Here is a 21,474-nt window from a genome sequence, read left to right as displayed (position 1 = left end):
AACTCGTCCAAGGTCCGCCATTTCAGTTTTTTGAAGTTAGTTGCGACAAGTTCTAAGGTTTGATTGAGAATTGCGTTGATGTAAATTTCTAGTCCAGGAGAACTGTCCCGCCGGTTTTTGCCCTGAAAACCATAGAGGAACTGCCATTCGAAGTGTTCTTGCCTCTTTTAGACTTTTTCCTTCCATCGTAGGGGGCTCGTATGCCACACTGGTTATTTGGGATGTGCGTTGTTGAGCGCCTTCCCAGGCAGGAGTGAAAGTTTTCGTGTATGAGTTGAGTCCTGGTGGCGGATCGGGAGGCGAAAGGAAAGGCAGGGAAGTCCTCTGTGAAGCCTTGGTGCTGGAGCTGTCCGCCATGGCTGGGAATTTTGACGTCGAGGACCGTGAGAGCTGGTACTGGGGCAGGCTGAGCCGGCAGGAGGCGGTGTCCCTCCTGCAGGGACAGAGACACGGCGTGTTCCTGGTCAGGGACTCCATCACCATCCCGGGCGACTACGTGCTGTCGGTGTCGGAGAACTCCAAAGTGTCCCACTACATCATCAACAGCGTGAGCACCAACCGGCAGTCGGGCACAGGTGAGGGGTTCGCAGCTCACGCACGACTCGTCACTCACTGCTCTCTTCTACTCTGGGATTCAGAACGGCTCGCAAGTCCAAGCCAAGGATTGGGTCTGCCAGGCTGGGGAGAGTTTCCTGCCGGTAGAATCGGTTTTCCGAACCCTACCCATTAACTTAAGCCGCCGTGTCTAAAAGCTTTCTTCACTGGCTTAAATCAAATGGCAAGTTTTCCACGTCCTTAGATTCCTGGCAGAAATAATAATTCAAGAAGAATCGGCGCTACGCTGCCGAGCGAGGCCGAGGGGCACGTAGAGTAGACACACAGGCCTGCTGGCTCCACCGTGACTGCCAGTAACGGCGGCTAACGAGCTACACGAAGGGGGTACAGCTCTTTAATTAATCAGGGTTTAGTCGTAGATACTTCTTCGGTTCAGGTAAAGTTGTTAAGCAGTGTTGTCTGCGAGGGAGGTAGACTAGTATCCGATGACTCCCCAGGAGAAAAGGCAAGGGAGGGGAGAAATAAATGTCAAAGCTAAAGTCACGACACTCTCGAAACTATACTATATATACAGTATCTGTAGCGTCAAAGTGTGTGTTCCCGGGGACCGGGTGAACACACACACGCTCAGAGCGCCTTGAAGCTCAGACTCCGGAGAGCCTGTCGAGCGGTGTGGTGTGGTGTGGCGTGTTCCGGCCGACAGGGGGCGCGCAGCCCGTTGGAGCGGCACTCCAGAGTGGAGTGAAGCGGACCTGTAGGACTCCTCCCGCACCCCGCCGGCTGCCTCTACGAGCTCTCGGGCAGCTACCGTGTTGTACTGCCGTCCACATGTGTCTGTGAAAGCAAGGGACTTGGGCCAATTCGGCTGCTTTCAGTGCCATTAATTGGAAACAATGCTGTACTGTAAACGAGCAACAGTTGGAAATAATCAGAAACAGATGCATAGTATCATAGGGATGTTTTTTTTTTAAGATCCAAGAGGAATGACATTAATCTCACTATGGTGTCCATGGTGGTGGAAATCCCTGGGTAGGACTGTGTGGGTTTCTTCCATGTTGTTGCGTTGGTTATCCCTGGCGGGGGGGGGGGCGCATAGATGGAACTCGGTCGCCTGGTTGGCGGCCCAAAGCAATGACTCTGCTGCATGTATTGATGGGAAAAGTGGGACATGTGTAGAAGATCCAGCTGTCGGAGTAAGGGAAGTACCGTATTTAAGGTAATTGCAAAAGCTGTCTCCTCAGGAACTGTTGTGCAACTCATACTGCCTTTGGCCGGTTACTCTCTGTTCAATTGTTTAATGTTTAACTTGCATGTCTCATCGGGACGCGGAAAGAGGTGTGGAGTAATGACTCTGAAATTGGTCTGGTATGAAGCGAGTCACCATGTTGGGCTTCTCTTTTCATTTAGAAAGAGGTGTGCCTTTGCAGCCTCTGTATTTTATCATGCCAAAAGCTGTTTTTTTTCCCCCACTCTGGACAGACTTATTGGTGATTGATATAGGGACAGCTGCTTGTATAGTGGTTAAAACTGCTGCCTTTCGACCCAAAGGTTGCAGGTTCAAACCTCACCTCTGGCTTGGTGCCCTTGAACAAGGTACTTATCCTAAATTGCTCCAGTAAAATTACCCAGCTGTATAAATGGGTAAATAATTGTAGGCAGATTAACACTGTAAGTTGCTTTGGGGGGAAAAAAAAACATCGGCTAAATGAATAAATATAAATGATTTATTAATTTAAAAGAAGGTAATCGCAAATATGGTTAATAATGCATAGGTGACATGGTACACACTGCTTCCCTTTCAATGGCAGGTCTGTCAGTGTTGCTGTGTGAATAGTAATGTGTACAACATCTTTTAATAACTGTGCTGCTCACTGAAACAATTGTTTGCTGCTGTTATGATATTCATGGCCAGCTGATGAGAGTAAACAATACTTCCCAGAAATTGTGAATTAGAAATGTGTGCTGCCAGATGAAGCAATAATTTTCAGTGCTTTGTATGATCAGAATTTTGTCTGTCTGTATTGTTTAAAATGTTCCAACCTGTTTGTAAACCTATTTTTCTGCTTGCCCTCATCTCCCCAGGACATGTCCCTTCTCGGTTTCGAATTGGGGATCAGGAGTTTGATGCCCTACCAGCCCTGTTGGAGTTCTACAAGATCCACTACTTGGATACCACAACGCTAATAGAGCCTGTAAGCCGGGCCAAACACTCAAGCCTGGTCAGTGGCAATGCCGGTGTCAACCCCATGAGGCCAGAGGAGTTTGAGTATGTGCGAGCCCTGTTTGATTTCCCTGGCAACGATGATGAGGACCTGCCGTTCCGCAAGGGTGATGTGCTGCGAGTACTGGAAAAGCCTGAGGAACAATGGTGGAACGCACAGAACTCAGAGAGTCGCACCGGGATGATCCCAGTGCCTTATGTGGAGAGGTACCGGCCGGCCTCGCCAACTTCTTCGGCTTCCTCGGCCACTGGTGGCATGACGTCCTTGGGCAATTCTGATGGCTCCAGCACCCAGCCCCTGTCTCCGGGAGAACCTGGTCCCTATGCCCAGCCCAGCATCAACACACCCCTACCCAACCTGCAGAATGGACCTGTGTATGCCCGGGCCATTCAGAAGAGGGTACCCAATGCCTATGACAAGACCGCCCTGGCCTTGGAGGTACCTGCAGGGATAGGCTCTGTCTCTCTTAATTTCCTTCTGTCTCCCTGAAAGGAATTTTCGATCATGCAGTGTCTCACTGTCTTTTGCAATGACAGTATGTAGGGACACAGTCTTTTCTATATCTGTTTTCTGATTTGCATTTCTGTCATCCCTCAGAATTTGGTAAAGAATTCTTTGACAAGTTTAGACCGGTGGTCCTCAAATGGGAGTGTGTGAACCCCTGGGAGAGCCTCTAGGCATACAAAGGGGTACCTTGTGCTGTGTCCAATATGGCCCATTTTTCATTTGCTCATTTTTCAGTAAAATATTCAGCTACTCATTGCAAAGTAATTTTAACTAACATTTTTCAATTGCATAGGTACCATTTGTACATGCATAACGTTAGATAATAAAGCAATTTAGTTTTCTACGGTTTAGCTTTCCACATATAAACTCTATATAAATTGACTTCATAATTGCAGGGTTTACAGAAGTAGATTAAAGATAGATTTAAAGCAATGAACTGAAATTGAAGGTTTTTAAACTTTGTCATTGGAAGACATTGCAAACCTGTTTACTTCTCATGTGTTGGGTCAAATAATTGCTTTCATGGGGGTCACACTGCCTACTAGTTGTGTTCATAGTTTGACTAGTAATCATGTGAATGACGGGCAGCTGATTCTGCAATATATCGTAAATGTAACTGGTTATAGTTTCATTTTCAGAGTTAAATGGCTAATGAGATGTCAGCAGGTGGTGAAGTGGTTAGGCTTGTGGCATTGCAATCAGAAGGTCTCTGGACTGAATCCCGCTCCTATTGTATTACCCTTGAGCAAGCTACTTTGAATTGCTTCACTAAGAATATGCTGCTTCATAAATGGATCAGTTATATATTACAGATTTTAACCCTCTCCTGGCAGATGTTGCAAATTAGCATCAGCTGGTAGATTTTTCCTACTGCTAGTATTAATTTTCCCCTGAGAGTGTTAATAATAATGATTTTTGCATGTTGCCCACTGTTAGTTGCACTTTCTGAGAATATTAACTTTGGCTGATGCTTTTCCCAGGAAAGTAAGCAGGTTGTATACAACCCAGTTTTGTATGAGTTTAATGCTGCTACTTGGTGTTAAAAGCAATCCTGACACATTACTGAAATCTAAAACTTATGCGATGTTGAAGTGTTTGCAACCAAGGCAGCTTGGCTGTAGTTGGTCTGTGTGGATGTGAGAAGCTGCTCCAGTAGCAGGGCTCTGCGCCACTGTTGGGGTTGCTCCATGTCAGGGACAGGAAGTGCATTCTTTCACGGGCGCTTCGAGGATGGGGGGAGGCTGGTCTGCAGCAGACCATACTACATTTCCACAGCTCTGCATTTCCTGCCCAGGTTCTCGATATCCTGGGACTGCCTAGTTATGGGTGACTTAAACAGAAAGGAACCAGACCAGACACCTCCCCACTCTTTGACCCCCCCCCCAGCTCTGACACTCTGTAAGACAGTGCTCTGCAGTCTAACAAGGAGTATGTTTTTAAGAGTTAGATGGTAAGAGTTTATGAAATTAGAGGTGGTTACAGACAGGAAATTCTTTGTGTGGAAGTCTCCTTCCTTTCTTGTTTTCAGATGCTTTGACTTTGCACCCCATAAAAGTTTAGTGTTGACTTTGGGATCCTGCCTTGCTGTCTGGGAGAGGTTCTTTCTCTATTGAGTCCTTTTGGTCCTGTCTCTGCCTGTTTTCTTTACAGTAATAAAAAATACACCAGGGCAGATGTTCACCACCATAACAGCCTTTTCTTCATACTATGTACATACTTACTAATGCCCCAGTAATTAATTGTTTCCTGCCTTCTGAGGAGTGATATGCCTGAGTCCATGTGGTCTTTTAAAGGCTTGTGGTGCCATCATGTGGACAAAGATGACATTTCCATATAGATTCTGCTTCATTAGTCTTTGTACATTTTTATTATGATCCAGTACTAAATCCAGTTCTATTTTATCTTAGTGAGAATTATTTTTAAATCAAATAATTACAGTGCTGTTGTCATTGAAGAAATGAAATGTTTTTCAATTGATAGTTGTAGTGATTAATGGTTGAAGTGCTGATGGCAACCTAAGTTACTGACAGGGTAAAAGAATGTCCTGTGTGTGTTGCAAAAATAAAATGCGTAGGTCTTCACACCTGTCTCGATCTTTCTGCAGGTGGGCGACATGGTAAAGGTGACCAAGATCAATGTGAACGGGCAGTGGGAAGGCGAGTGCAAGGGCAGGCGTGGTCACTTCCCTTTCACGCATGTGAGGCTGCTGGACCAACAAAATCCAGAAGATGAGCTGAGCTGAGGGTGAAGTGTTGGGGCATTGGGGAGAGTGGGTCTCCCATTCCTTCCTCTCTATCACAGACGTAATCTCTGGTCCGAGGTCTGTCTCCTTGTCTTTGTCGTTTTCATCTTAGTACTTTTTTTTTTTTTTTTTTAGAAATGACTGCTCTTCCTCCACTGTCCTCACTGGACATTCTCAAAAATCTAATGGGATTTTGCTCTTATTCATGTCATTGGTGTTCATTTTGGATTGACCTACACACATGCATCCTTTTTGTTTAGTCTCTGACAAACTAAAGGACTTTTACTCTGCATTGCCAACTACTAACACGGCCCACGGCGCCACAGGGAGGGGGAGTGAAAGGATGGCTGCTTCTTCTAGAAGCGTGGGAACTGCATTGAGCGACTTTCTATGCTGGTTGATTGCAGGAAAAACTACTGGGTCTGCTAAAGAAACTGTCAGGGTCTTTCTGCTGGGCTATAGTCCAAACTGCAAGTCATAAAACAAATGCTTCATGTTTTTCAAATAAAATTTAGTAGAATTAAAAAAAAAATAAAAAATACATCATGTGCCAGCCATTCACATGGATCATTTTTGTTTCCTGTGTTCTATGAACCAAATCCCTTTTGGGTCCATGAACATTATTTTGAAAGCAGGAGCAAGAACAAGAATTGCCACCTTAATTCCACTGGATGAAAAGCAAAATTCTGCAAGGTTCAGAATGGAGACCTATATTCTTCAGTGGGAACCTTGTTTGAGGGAATTAACCAAGGGCCCAGTGTTAGAACTACTGCAGCAAATGTCTTCCGTTATAAGTGCCAATCCTCTGCCTGTGTCAGTCATAAGGAGGGATGTGCAGTGCAGCCGGTGCCCTTTTCTGTTGGACTGTCATGGGAGAGATACGGACTATCTGGTTTAGAAAAATGTTATAGTTTATGTGCCTGGGCTAAAGGTGTTGTGTGTTTTGCTGGTGAGGCAAGTGATAACTGCTCAGTATTACTTTGTTTGGTTTTGTTCCCCACCTCATATTCAGTGTCATCACTATATTACCATATGTACATGATTTAAGATCTAGGTAAACTAAGTATGAGAACTGAGATTTCAGGCAGATTTCCATTGATTCTGCTGTCATTATTGTGCCTCAGTGTTCTGCTCCAGTGTTGTTTTTTGTTAATTATGCTGGCTGATATACCATGTACCCTCAGTACTGCAGTTCCTCAGCCCGTGTCAGCTGATGGCTATGACATCAGTCAGTCCTCTGGAAAAGACAAATTGATTTGCATACTTTCTTACTGCTGATATTGTTGATTGATCAATCACATTTTTGAATAGCATTTCCTTACAACTTAAAAACAAGACTTGTACAGATACATTGCTGACTTTGGTAAACTACATAATTGGAACTTGGAGGGTGCAGTCACTACATGTCGTCATAAGCACTACCACTTCTATGTACATTGGGCACCTAAGAATCAGCCAACCCTCATCAGTTTTATTTTATTAACTCAAATGCTGTACGTACACATGTAAAAGTTTAAACACTAAGAAACAATTCTACCAATATCTTCCTCTTAGTTCAACTGGGTTATGAGAACTAACTTTGTTCAGTTTTATATTGACATTGGGTCTAAAAGTAGCAGTTCTAACCACTATGCTACCACAGTGTATTTCCTAGTTGTGCCCTTTTTCTGATGCTATAATCACAAATGTGGCCCTGCACTATTTATTCTAGTCCCCCAACCAGTATGCATAGTTCTGAAAAGTGCAGATTAATGTATTTTATACTAGTATCTGTGCATTGTACAGCATATTGGTAAAAAGACAAAGGTTGTAATCATTTTGTAGCCTGTAATGAATTAAGAATTATATTGTAACAAAATAGTCTTCATCTTTGACAGCTTTTAGATATTAAAGCATAGAGCTTCAGAAGTAAATTAATGGCATCTTGCACGTTCCTTTTATGCGTTATAGTCATTCAGGTTCGATCCTTACAAATAAGGTAGTGTTCAGGTTTTTCCCCCCAGTGAAATAGTTGCTTGTGGATGCAATTTAAAACTGTTTTTAACTTAAATTATATTCCATATGTGCTACTGTTATTGTATGATGGTAAACACATTTACAAATTAATAATCATATTGTCCAAAATGGGGCTCAAAATCAAAATATACAGAAATCATAATCCACGATTTTACACTTTGCAAATAAAATAATTATTCAGGACTCGCTATTCCCTCTTTTCTGGGGCTGTAATTGTTTACAGGTTTAATAGTGAAAGTGGCAATGTAATATGAACATGTGGTATTATGACTTTCTTTGAGATTTTGCTGCTATTTAATGGCAACTAACAATTTCTCCCCTGATGTTTTTAAACATTTTACAACTACATAAATGATTTCATTTTTATACAGTATATTTAAGCCTTGCAAATCTGAATAGCTACAGCCAAAATATTTGGTTAATGTCCTAGTACTTAAATTTTGTCATTATGAATCTGAATTTGTTTCTTTCATGTTCTGTAATGTTTGTCTGTACTCTGGTGTTGGAAATTGTGGCCAGGGGTGAGGATCATGAACACAACGGTAGAGGGTATCAGCCTAAGCTTGATTCTCCCTCTGCATCTTTGTATTCTGCACCTGTTCATACCTTACAACTGAAACACTAGTGTCTCTATTAAAGAGGGGACAGAACTGGTTGTCATGTGACATTTTTTGAAGCCCAGAAGGAAAGTTGTGACTTCACCAGTCAGTACAACCAGACTGACTTGTCCAATATAAAGAGGTACCTCTGAAACCAAAGCTTTTTTCCCCCCTGCTTATATAATATATACACACACACATTCATACACACTTTAATTAGCGACAGGACCTGTCACTGGACTTGTTTGTTTTTTTTTTTTTTTTTTTATTTAAATGTTATTTTGAGACAGATGGAAATACAGCTCATGTTCATTCATAAAGTATTGAGACACATTTTGGTCTTTTATCTCCCTGCATGCTTGATGCCAGTTTATTCTATATTTTATTGTTGCTTTTTATTCATGTCTATAAATATTTTAAAGTCTCATTTTTGGATTAAATGCAGTTTCTTTGGTGGGGTAAAAATACAAATGAATTATATTGATATCAGGATGTACCATTGTATTACAACACTATTCTAAAATGGCAATTAAAATGTACCCTTTGTTTTTCTGTAGCATGTATTATGTCATAGGAAATAAACTCTTGGCAAATACTTATTCTCCACTTTTAATCAAGCTTTTAAAAGTGGTGTCACAGCAACTTAAACGTGACAGAAGGTGTTTTACACAATAAACATCTTCACTGTTTGTTGCGCTAACCATGGCTCTGCGCTTAAACTCCTTCGGTTACTCATGTGGTTTTATTGAAAAGCTACACAACCTCTCCCTGATGTACATCCCTACAGAACTGATTCTTCAAAATTTAGTGCAGCAGTCACTGAGAGAATGCATAGAAGTGGCTAGAAGTTGAGTGGTAGGGAATCGTTGCCTTCAAATGCCTCATCATTATGACTTAAAGGACGGGTCAACACAAGGTTAGAGTCAGTAAGCAGAAGAGGCCCAGACTTTTCACTTTTCTGTGGTGGTGTTAACTTAATGTTCACGAATCATCATTCAGACTTGATGAGCGTTCTGAAACATTTCAGAACAGGTCTGGTCAAAAATAAAACATCCAGCATAAGTGGTGTTTGCACACACACACACGTAACACGTCACAGTACTCTCTGCTACTCAGTGCACTAGACTAGTATTAGCATAACACAAGAGAAGACATTTTCCGGCTCTCTTCACAACGATCTCGGAGAACTGAAAAGCTGATGAGATCCTGCAATACCCCTATTTCTGGATTTTGTCATTTCGTTGTGTATAAATATTCCAGCTAACTGTATAGCGCAAAACACCTCGCATTAAGTCTTCGATTTATCCCCCCGTCTCTGATGTTTCCATGGTGAGGTTGCTATAGTAGTGCGCTGGAACAAAGAAAGGGAATCGTGTGTCTGCGCGCGCCCGTGTGTGTGTGTGTGCGCGCGCGCGTGTAGGTTGGGTTTCCCGGATGGAGTTCCGCCGCCATCTTTACTCCAGCGCTACCGGTTGAGTGGGGACGCCGCTCGAGCTGCTGTTGCTCCGTCAGGCACCACCAACAGAGAGCGACTCACCCATCGCTGAGGTTCCACTTCTCCGCCCGCTAAGCAACGCCAGTCGCGGCACCGAGAGCCATGGGAGATCGAGAGGACCTGGTCTATCAGGCCAAACTCGCCGAACAGGCGGAGAGATACGATGGTAAGGGCTGAATTACGCGGCTTTAAGACACGTTCATGGAAGAGCTTTTCTCTGCTTCATTCACTCTCTTCCGCTCACTCTCCCTCTAGCGGGGGCTCGGGAAAGGGGAGCGGCGGCTTGAAGATGGAGACGGTTTTAAGAGGGATCGTGAAAGATACAAAATGGCGGGCAGTGCTGGATTTAGTAGCTAGTTTGCTCGAACATGTGAAATTGGGACGCAAATGAAATGGTGAAAATGCACAAAAAAGCATGGTCCCCAATTCGAGAAGATACAGTTGGGGTGAAGTTTCACCTATTTGGACTCGAAGGCTTTGACCAAGCAACAGGACGGAGGATACGTGTTTGCGGCTAGGGGTGTGTGTGTCGGGTCTGTGTGCGGTAATTTTTAAGTTAGTTAATTAGTAATTCCTTATATTAAACGTCTTTGCTCCCTAAAAAGGGCGACAGAGGGCAGAAGCGAAAGGGGTGTTGTGCAAGCGAGGGCCCGCTTGCAGCGGCGAGCTCGCTGAGCTCGTGCGAACACTATAGTATAGTACTGTGTTTCAATCGCGGCGGATGGGCTCCGTGGCGCGCGGGCTACGCGGCTCGCGACCGCGCCAGTTGAGTCCTTTTTTTTTCACAAAAGCTAGAGACTGGCGGCCGGTGTCGGAGCGGAGGAGCCTCGTCATTCGAACGGGACCGAAAACTGGTCCGTATTCAGCATGGACCGTCTCTGGCCTAAGTGCATTTTCACTGAACAGTGAGGTTCGACAGAAAGTGAGAGTGAGGACTTGATAGCATTAAAATAATCAGGCGAGCCGAGAAATCCAGCGGGGCGGTGGGGGGGGTCCAGAGTCGGGGCTGCGGTCTGCAGTGGGATCCGGATTTACTGTCAGGGGGATTTCGACAAAGTTTTAGCTCCGGTTTTAATTTTACCGAAGAGGGAGACTGCAGACAAAGTCCGTTAAGGCGTTTTATGGGTGTGCCGCGTCTGGAAGTTTGACCGCCGTCTGTCTTCTGGGCCGTGGAAGAGCAGCTAAATGCTAAAAAACACCAGCTAATGTTGTTACTTACACGGCGGAGCAAGTATTTGTCAACTTTCAGCTGGGGGGCACTGAACATATACGTCTAACGCCAGCGCTCACGTGGAAAATGTTTTAAGTCTTCAATATATCTTATTTAGACGTTTACAATTCAATTATTGGCATGATGATGATCGAAACGTGTCGAGAGAAACAGAAAGGCGGTCCCAAATTAGTTGTTAGATATACGCATGAATTACATTCTACTTTTATTTGCTACTGTTATTATGGGTGGATTTTTGAGTAAATATAAAATTGTGCTACAGCTCCGTGACAAGTGAAATTTAATGGACGTGCTCGTTTTGGCAGCTACCTTGAATGGGTGTGGTAGGCAGCGCGTGCGGTGTGTGTGTGTGCGCGCGCGCGCGCGCGCGTAACGGCCGTGCGAGTTCGCTCTAAAGATAATTTCAACAGCAGCAGTCTGACAAAAAGAACACGAGCGGATGCTTTGTAAGTAGTTGCTCAAATGGAGACGCTGCGCAGTAACGGTTAGTGGAGCCGCGCTGTAGGGTGAGTGGGTGTAGGTTCGAGTTAAGATGGCGGTGATCCTCCTGATAACGGCCAACTGGGATGAACCACATGGGAGGGCGAGTGTCATCTCGGCGGAGACGTGTGCGAGAGAGACAATACAACAGTCCCGTTCGAAATGGAGCTCTGTCTGTCTGCGTGTGTGTGTGTGTGTGTGTGTGTCCGTCCGTCCGTCCGTCCGTCCATGCACAGGACTGTAGTCCCCAGCGGAGTTCGTTTCTCTTTTTTAAGGATAAGAAGTACCACGTTCACTACTACAGACCAAAAAACGCCCGTGTCACAGCACTGCAAATATGAAGGTTTGAAGAAAATGTCCGGATTACTTTATAGCACATCACATCTCTTTTACAGCACTCCCAGTCAAAGGAAAAGAAGGTATATAGATAAAGTTTTGATGCCAGTTTATTAATCTTGACCTTTTTCCGAGGCATCTTAGTGTTAGATAATCAACATCACAATGATTACACCTTTAAGTGTTCATACTGTCAATTCAGGGCAAGTACCTTAATCGATGGGTACTACAGCACAAGAGGGATTTGAACCTGAGCCTTCAGGTTACAGGACAACGGTTCTAAACACTTCAATATCTGGCTCCCCTTTAATAGAACATAATGGAGAAAATGCTGTCATCCTAGTTTTATTACACTATATACAATTATCCTTAATCCCTGGAGAGTTGCAACATTTACATACATTTGCTTTTTCTCCAAAGCAGACTCCAACCATTATATTTATTCATTTACCTGACATTGTTCTCCAAAGCATTTTACAATGTTAATTTACCTAAAACTATTTACACATTTGTACAGCTCGGTAATTTTACTGGAGCAATTTAGTGTAAGCACCTTGAGCAAGGTGCTACACTGTACTACAGCTGTAGGTGATATTCAAACCTGCGATCTTTGGGTCCAAAGGCAGCAGTTCTAACCGCTATGCTCTCAGCTGTCCCCATGGAGTAAACTAAAGTGCATTCCACAATATATTGCTAGGGCAAAAGCATATGATTATTGAACCACAGCTTATTTGGTGGTGCCACCATTTTCTTCACACCAATCCAAGTGTAACTACTTATAGAAGTGTCATACCAATAGGAAAACGCATATATAAAATTGGTGCACGGTGGGGGTCTAACTTGCAGAGTTATTAGGAACTTGTGAGAGAATTGCCCAAAAGAGATATTGAGACCCTTCTTGAATGCTAGGATTTAGCAGTTCCTAGCGAGAGGGGGAGTTTGTTCCATGACATCAAAGCCAAGATGGAACTAGTGGGCTTTTAATTTTGAACCCTTTGTGAGTCGGGCTGCCAACCTATAATGGGGATCTGTGTTTGACTGTTTCCTCTTACTACTAGTTCTATAATTGCGTGAATATATTGGTAATTAATCCCTGTGCAATTGCCAGTTTCAGCAGCAAAGTTACAGGCACATACATTATGTAATGCATTTTAAAAATGAAAAGGAGTTGACAGCCTATTTTTAGAAATGCCTGTCCTAAAAGCCCAGTATTAGTAACTTTGTTCCTTTTAATAATTTCTCAGATTGATGGGATTTTGTATTGAAGGTGACAGCAAATACAGCTTCTGGAACTGTCTCTGAGATTTTGTCTTAGTCTTTTTGTACAAAATTTTTGATTCTAAAATTATACTGTCAAAACTGCACAGTCATGTAAATCTTTTGGATTTTACTTCAGCAGTATGTTTTAGTTCCCACTGAGCATAGTTTAATGTTTTTCATTTAAAAGATTGTAATCTATGGCAGAAAGTACTAAGAAGAATTAACACTGAGTTAGAAATGTATTTTATAACTTGCATCAGTAAAATTTGTACAGTATGATATTAAAATAGGTAGGTTTATTCTAGCTATGTAGGCTTATTACATTGTTTTGTCTTGTGGAACAAGTTGGTTTAGTGAGAAAGTTGAATTAATTTTTTGCTCTGCCTGGTTAGTCATCATTCCTGCTCCTTCTGGTGGTTCAAACAATAAATGAATGTTAATGTGTAATCTTTGTTCATATTGAATGTTGAAAAGTGCTGTAATGCAGTGTACAATACATGGGTGAAATGTCGGTCATGTAGTCCTCCAGTATTTACAGAAAAGTCTTATTTGGAAAGGCTGTTAACGTTAACTACCATTGTAATTCACTTTTTCCTCTTGTGTGGGTTGGTGTGTAGTGGCAGCTGAGGGAATAATTTATCCACAAATTTAGGTAGCATAATGGTTAAAGCTGTTGCCTTGACGCCAAAGGAATTCAGATCAAATCCCCATTTCCACTGTTGTTCCCCTGGAGCTAGGTACTTACCCTGAATTGCTCTTGTAAAGTTAACCAGCTGTATAATTGTGTTAAAATGATTACAAGTAGCTTTATACAGAAACCTAACATTGTAAGTCACTTTGCAAGAAATGCATACATTTCATTGTAATATTGATAAATTTTAAAATTTGTCTCGTGGAACTTTTGGATTAACTTGTTTATTATTTGAGCTTTCAATATCTTGATTTTGAAATTACCTGGACAATCCTGTTCCATGTAACATTAAAATTGCTCCAGTGAGCAGAAAGAAATGCCTGCAGAATTAAAAGCTCAAGATGATGGGTTATTCTTCTCTCATTTGTGGTACAGTCAACCATTATAAACTTTTGGTACTGAAAGATGTGAATTGTCAGGTATCAAAATAACTGTACAAATCAAACTTTTATTAATGTTGACAGACAGCTCATAAATGTTTGTCAGTACTAAGTGTCAGATTTTTTTTGGCAGTTTAAATACTTAACTGATGGTTAGCACCTACTGTGCATTAATGGGAAGTGATGCACAGGATGTTGCTTTATTTTTAATTAAAATATGCTCTTTGATGTTCTCATATATAAGGTGTTTCTTAGTACAGCTTTCAGAGGGCGGCTACAGATTCTGCTATGCAGTATTTACCTCTGCTAAACCCACATCACATTTTCCCTGATTTGTGTGCACAACCCTTTCGAATCAGCAGTTCTTTTGTGGACATAATGAATGAACAGTCCTTTTTTATTTGAGGGTTTTAAAATGAATCTTGTCACAGACCGGCCATTTGAAGTATGCATGTTATGTCTATCTGTAATGCCATAGTTATGGAAAGTTATTTAGACAGATGGGTTTGCATTGTCTCTCCTACGAGGAATGTTGGGTGTGTTATAAAGCCCTGGCTTGAATATGTCCAGTTTCTGCGGCCTTTTCAATCTACAGAGCTCACAAAGAACAGTGTAGCACTGGCAAAGTTACTCAGCGCCTCCCTTCCTCGCTCCCAGAAATGGTTGAGTCCATGAAGAAGGTGGCGGGCATGGATGTGGAGCTGACAGTGGAGGAGCGGAACCTGCTGTCTGTGGCGTATAAGAACGTGATCGGTGCCAGGAGGGCATCCTGGAGGATAATCAGCAGCATCGAGCAGAAGGAAGAGAACAAGGGCGGAGAGGACAAGTTGAAGATGATCCGGGAGTACAGGCAAACGGTGGGTTGGGGTGCTGGCACTCAGGTCAGAGGGCCCTGCAAGTAACAAGGAGAAGCCTGTAATACCAAACATCCTATCAGCTAGTCCAGCTTGCTTTCATTATATTAATTCCCTTTTCTTGTAAAAATTAAGCAAAATGGCGTAAGACATCCAGTTCCATTTATCAGTATGTAGTTTATGGTTATTTTTTTGTTGTTGGCTATGTTTGTTTAATGTGGGGAATGTGTTCTAAAGGTTGAAACTGAGCTGAAGTCAATTTGTAATGACATTCTGGATGTACTGGACAAGCACCTCATTCCGGCTGCAAACACAGGAGAGTCCAAGGTTTTCTACTACAAAATGTAAGTGCTCTGTCTTCCTGTGCCATAAACCAAATAGTTCCTTCTTTCACAGTTCTCCTTTTGTAGCGCAATGAATTTTCAGTTCAAATAGACAGTTATATCTGTATTATGGCCTTTGGGGTCTCATTTTAAATTTGTGGGCTATTTAATGGGGAAAGTTGATTTCCCTTTCCTTAGGTAAAGTTTTGTGTATTACACCATCTGTCACGCCATTTATGTTCTTTTCCCCACTCCATCAGGAAAGGTGATTATCACCGGTATCTGGCGGAGTTTGCCACAGGGAATGACAGGAAGGAGGCTGCAGAGAACAGTTTGGTAGCTTACAAGGCTGCTAGTGATATCGCCATGATAGAGCTCCCACCTACACACCCTATCCGCTTAGGTCTCGCCCTCAACTTCTCCGTATTTTACTATGAAATCCTCAATTCACCTGACCGCGCATGCAGGTTGGTGCTCTGTCTTTCATCCATCTAATTTTCCTTTTGTGTAACTGCAGTAAAGTGGTTTTCCTTTTGTTATTTTCGACTACTCTGTATTTGATGTATACAGACAGGTCTCATCTGTGTCTGTGCACTGCATGCAAGCAGCTGCTTCGATCCACCAACATGCCCTTGATGTCACTGAATGAAGTATGCTTAAGTGTGGCCTGCGGCCTCTGCTTTCATTTCAGGTTGGCAAAGGCCGCATTTGATGATGCCATTGCAGAGCTGGACACACTGAGTGAAGAAAGCTACAAGGACTCCACACTCATCATGCAGTTGTTACGTGACAACCTGACACTATGGACATCAGACATGCAGGGAGATGGTAAGGATTGACCTTCCTCTTCTGAGGCTGTGGGATGAAAAGCCATTTCAAACAAAGCTGTTTTTTGGGTATGCAAGACAAAAGGATGTTACATATCATGTGAAGGGCTGCAGGGCTGGTGTTGCAGGATGGGCAGTTATGCTTTTGTTCAGTATTTTCTGTTTTGGGGGACTGTATGGAGCATTTCAGCTGGTCACAGGTGGCATGGGCAGGTGGATAATGACCCATTTCTGCAATTGTCCTCCAGAGAGAATTCCATGTTCAACTGAGGCTCACTGGACTCTTCTCTACCACTCTCTCTCCTTGTCTACTGACTTCCATCTCTTATTTCCCCTGCTGAACACTTTTTTGACCATACTAAAGCTCCTGTACCCTGTTATGTTGTGAAGGCTCATATTTCTGCTTTTTCATTTCATTCCTCCATGCTTAGATTCCTAAGGATTAAAACACCCAGCTTCTCATTCCCTATAAAACTATACATTGTAAGTTGTTTCTTTTGGCTCGTGGTTTCCTTCTCTTTGTCACTAACTCCTAACTGCATCACTCACCACTGGCCCTCCTTACCATTGAGCTGGTCAGCTATGTAAGACTCTGAAGGATCTGTCTATGGAAGTGTACTAACCTGGCTTCTCTTAAGTTCTCTGCTGCCACAGTCCTGTGGTAGCCACCTTCAGCTGACTTAGCAAGTTACATCTTTTGAGTTTAGCCAGGGACAAAGTTGTTAAGCTTGAAACCAGTGGTCTGAATGGGCCTGACCTAGTTGTTGCTTTAAGAAGATCTTTTGAATTGTTGAGGTTCAGGTATTATTTAGTGGGCTACCAGATCCTGGTATCTTTCACATGTTTGCAAGACAGACTTAGTCTTGCACATAAAGGCTGCCTTATGTGTGCAATGATACGTATTCTCACTGTGTGTGCACTTCAGCATGTCATAAGTGCTCTCCTGCCTGAAAAAAAATTGCTGTTAATACTGACTTGAACAAATCTTTTGTAGCGTCATGTGTTCACATTTAAGTGGTAATGTTTATGAATGAAATGTGCTGCATTTTCACTTGTAATGTTTGTAATATGTATTTACATGGGACTCCTGGAGAGTAGCTTGTTGATGCGCGTGTGTTGTCAAGATAATGAAATTTAAAAAAAAAAAAAAAAAAAAAGCATTCCAGGGTACTATGTTGGGCAACCCTCAGTGGTAATGAACTGATTTGTTATAAATTTACAAGTCATGTTTCATTTGTTACTTTCACCCTAGCAGGTTTGGTTGCATGTTTCCCCATCACTGTCTCCCCTACACTGCCTTCACTTCTGTCCACCGGTGCATTGCAACTTCTTCGGGGGGGGGGGTCACTCCTTAGAGGAGTTGTTGGAAGCCTTGGAGCCTTTGGTTCTATGCCATCTAGGCTTGGTGCAAAAAACAAGCGTTGGCAGTGCACACATCACGTTAACAGATACATGCTGGAGTAGCATGTGTGCATGGTAGAACTGTTCAACTGACAAGTTTCCATTAATTCTATTTTGCCTGATTTTTTTTCCTCTTTCCTCCCCCAGGTGAAGAACAGAACAAAGATGCGCTCCAAGATGTGGAAGATGAGACTCAGTGAGCAACATCATCGCCAACATAATCGCCCCCCTCTTCCCCTCGTCCCCCCTAAACACCACCAGTGTCACAGTGGCCTACACAACGGCTCTCCTCATTAGCTCCATGCCCCTGTGGCTGCTTAGGGATGACCTTTTTCAGTTTTTTAGATGTTTTTTTTTTTATTGTTATTATCAATCTAATTATTATTATTATACATTTCATTCACATACATACATAAAGGTAGCCAATAACAATAAAATTCTTGGCAAAGTGTGAGTCCCTGGATTTTTTCCCCCCCCCCTCTGGTACAAGCTGTCTCTATTCAAGTTGGATACAAATGTTCTTTTTCATTTTGCTTTTTCAGCATTCTTACCACTTGCTGGATGTATTTTATTCATGTAATTGTTTTCTTAATATAATTAGACATTAACTATGATTATCTTTAATTAGATATGAGCTGGCATTGTCCTTTGTCAGTGCAGTGATCTCTAGACATGTTTTGAAAGGGCAATTCAAACAACGGATCTTGGTGCCCAATAGTGTGTCTTCTGTTGCTCTTTTGAAGGAAGATTCTGGATATCCACGAGACCTTTCCAACATAGCCTTTTAAAATTAAGTAGTGTTTTAGTCTGTATTTTGTGCTAAAATGCTGTAACTGGTGTAGCCTTTATTTGAACAGATGGCTGATGGCAGTCTCAAAAAATCCACGGGAGCCTCACTGCTTCATGTCCTTAGATTGCCTTCTCCGAAAAGCAGGTCTCCATTGGCTTCTGTCAAACCTCTTTAGAACTAAAATAGTCAATTTAAAACCTGCATGTTCTAACAGTTTTCCCATCTATCTCCTTGCCTTTATATTTCACTCTTTCTGTCTCCTCTTTCCTTCTTTGTCTTTTGGTTCAGTATGTGTAACTTGAAGCTAATTTGTACTACTGGATATCTGACTGGACCCCACAGATACAGAATCTGTATTATTACTGAAACACAGCATGGAATTAACATTCAACTTGAAATAAAACAACCTAAATTAAACAATCTAAAGGCGTCTTTATTTAAAGAGATCGTAAGTTGAACTAAAGTTTGAAACTGATAAACTACGTAATAAGCAGATAACCATGTTGCACCGTATCGGTGTGCAGAAAGTCCACACATTGCCTGTACTAAAGGTTACAAGATTGTTAAACCTCATGTGTTCCTGCTCACTGTGTTCTCTGACAAACCAATCTGTTTGACTGGCTAGTTCCTGGCCTGCTTAAAATGGCTAACATGGCTGATCCTTTCCGTACAGCTGTTAGTGTCTAAGTCACTGGGTGCTTCCTGGTGGTCTTTCTGTGTCTGCGGCCTTTATCACAGTCTTCCCGTGCGGTTGGAGTCGCTGCTCAGATACTCAAATCCAGGTTGTTATATCTGTAGCACTAATTTCTGGGTTCATCAAAGTAGCTTTTTCATTAAATATTTTTGATAGATGAGTGGAAGTGAGCTTACATAATTTAAGAAGTCAAAGTGAACTGAAGTGCTAACCTCAGGGTGTCACACCTGTGATGTGAAACTCCTCCCCCATTGTCTTAATTGTAACTCCTCTTGCTCTGCACTTACAAGAAGTGATGTAGGAGTTCTCTCTCTGCTGTACTCGGGTGTCTCGTTCATTCTTGTCCTGACTAGTGTTCTTGATGGGACATGTTTAAGTTAACAGGATGTCCTTTCTGGAATGCATGACCACTGCTGAGCCCTCATGTCTCGTGTTAAAGTGTAATTATGTGAGAAATAGCTCACCAGCCCCAGTATGCTACAGTTCAGACCCATTCCTCACATAATGGCTTGATTAGTTCTGTGAAATCAGCCCATGCTGTGAATTTCTCTTGTGAGGCAGTCAGATCTTTGTTATAGAAAAATAACTTATTCCTAGGCCAAGAAATTCACCTAAAATTAAAATATGTATGACAATAACAATGTACAATATTGTTTTTCAATGTTATTTTTAATTTATTCTTTAACAACAGCTTGTCTAGTGCAGGGCTTCAGAAGTCTAGAAGCACAGGATACAAAACAGGTGACACCCTGGATGGGGACACCTTGAAACTCTGGCTCATGGATGTTTAAGCTATAACACTCTTACAGGGTAACACAGTAACTTAACAGAAAGTACTGCTGCATGACAGTGTCTGTGCTGTGGCGGTGTAGGTTCAAATGCACCTCAGCTTGTGCGGAGTTTACATATTCTCCATGTGTCTGCATGTGTTTCTTCTCAGTGCTCTGATTTCCTCCCAAAGTCCAAATTTATTTGTTCCAGGTTAATTTATCTGATTTGCCCATAGTGTGTGTGTGTGGCTAGACTGCGATGCACTGCATCCCCTCCACCATGTAGCCTGCTTGGCTTTCACCCTGTACTTGTAGGCTTCACACTGCCATGACCCTGACTTGGAGAAGCAGTTAAGGAAAGTGAGTGAACCCTCTGTCAGCTAAATGACATCCTGGTGATGGTGTGAGACTGCCTTTTGAAGGGTGACGTAGGAAGGCAGCACAGGTTTCCAACTACCATCACAGAGACATCTCTCAAGCTGGATATTGTGCTGCTGTGAGAAGCCTCTAAGCAAGTCATCTTGGAGTTTACAGTTCCATGTGAAGAACAGGAGGAAGAAGGTAATGAAAGAAAGACTGCAAGGTTCTGTGAGGAACTGATGGAGCAGTGTCACTCAAAAGGCTGAAGGGTGTGTGCCCATCCAAGTACGTGATGGGTATCACATGCAGCCAGAGGATGAGGGCTGTGAAAGTTGTTACTGCTGAAAAGGCTTCTAGATGGCTGTGGATCAGGAGCGGTAAGTGGTAGTTTCAAGGTAGAGCTACCTGGATGGAAGCTGAGGTCTAAGCATCTCTTTTCAGGATGCCTGAATGAGGTGTGTCTGAACCAAAGCACCAACAGACCTCAGGTTCCATCACTGATGATGTAGATAAAAGCATTGAATCTGTTCTTTAAGGTGAATATAATATCGTTAATTAATCAAGGGTTGGGATTGGCTGACACCGACAATGAGTTCGAAAGCGTATATATATATATATAGTAATTGGTTATCTTATGGAAGAATCATTGCATCCGCCTGCTGTTTAGAGTGAAAGACATAGTAGGTAATGAATTAAAGTACCTCAATGACAGTTTAACTGGGCAAAAATGCCATTTGCACTCAGTAATAAGCTCATTGTATGAAAAAGACTGTCGTAGCAGTTTTTTGTTTCGTAAGACCCCATTAAAGAACGGTTGACATTTTTATACATCATATTTTATATATCTGCTTAAGCAATTCCAATCTTTGCTCTACATGTCAGGGTGTTTTTCAGATTGTTCGCTGCAGCTTTACCTTGGCCGTATCTCTTGCCTGATACGTACCTTGTTACTGATTACTGATCCTAACAGGCGAAAGCCATGAATTACTTCCGTCTTCACCCTGAACTCTCAAGCTCTCTTCTCTTGGTAGTTTATCCTTTCCGCCACAAGAGGACAACATACTGCAGAAAATGCAGGGTGTAGGCTCGGTACCTTAACTACTTTTCCTGCACGAGTACCTCAGTTTGGTGTACACGATGTAGCTGCATGTTTTAGAGCTGTAAAACTGGCTTTTTTATTACATATATTTACATATGATTATTTATTATATATATTATATTTATGTGCGCATTTGTAAAATGGGCTTTGAGAGCTTACTTGGGATTACACAGGCCACCACTTGCACTAGTACTTCTTTTCTTGGTGGTTTTGACGGTACTATTGAGGGTATCTTGGTTTGGAAGACCTGGTCAAGTATCTGAGCTGCTGTTGCCAGATTTTGTGTTACAAGCCTTAATCTTTCTCCCTTTTCCTGTGGAAAGGGCTCTGCTCCAGCCGGGG

The 21,474-nt window shown here is 42.5% G+C and overlaps 2 protein-coding genes across 4 annotated transcripts; both read left to right on the top strand.

Moving 5' to 3' along the window:
• crk (v-crk avian sarcoma virus CT10 oncogene homolog) lies at positions 1–7,134 on the top strand. Its single transcript, XM_018750564.2, has 3 exons — positions 1–575; positions 2,638–3,215; positions 5,389–7,134. Exons 1-3 carry the CDS (start codon positions 356–358, stop codon positions 5,524–5,526), a joined length of 936 nt encoding a protein of 311 aa, XP_018606080.2. The 5' UTR covers positions 1–355; the 3' UTR covers positions 5,527–7,134.
• A 2,451-nt stretch (positions 7,135–9,585) lies between these two features.
• On the top strand, positions 9,586–18,621 carry ywhae1 (tyrosine 3-monooxygenase/tryptophan 5-monooxygenase activation protein, epsilon polypeptide 1). 3 transcript variants are annotated; one of them, XM_018750566.1, is made up of 7 exons: positions 10,405–10,490; positions 14,672–14,871; positions 15,106–15,212; positions 15,452–15,658; positions 15,883–16,019; positions 16,450–16,501; positions 17,567–18,621. In XM_018750566.1, exons 2-6 carry the CDS (start codon positions 14,674–14,676, stop codon positions 16,455–16,457), a joined length of 657 nt encoding a protein of 218 aa, XP_018606082.1. In that variant the 5' UTR covers positions 10,405–10,490; positions 14,672–14,673; the 3' UTR covers positions 16,458–16,501; positions 17,567–18,621. The 3 variants fall into 3 exon arrangements, with proteins under 3 accessions (XP_018606083.1, XP_018606082.1, XP_018606081.1); XM_018750567.2 differs by lacking the exons at positions 10,405–10,490; positions 16,450–16,501 and adding an exon at positions 9,586–9,802; XM_018750565.1 differs by lacking the exon at positions 16,450–16,501 and having other exon boundaries at positions 10,408–10,490.
• The last annotated feature ends 2,853 nt before the right edge of the window (positions 18,622–21,474 follow it).

The sequence above is a fragment of the Scleropages formosus genome, chromosome 10 (assembly GCF_900964775.1).
Source record: "Scleropages formosus chromosome 10, fSclFor1.1, whole genome shotgun sequence".
Lineage (NCBI taxonomy): Eukaryota > Metazoa > Chordata > Actinopteri > Osteoglossiformes > Osteoglossidae > Scleropages > Scleropages formosus.
Note: the sequence above shows the minus strand (reverse complement) of the source record. Positions and strands in the feature narration are given on the sequence as shown.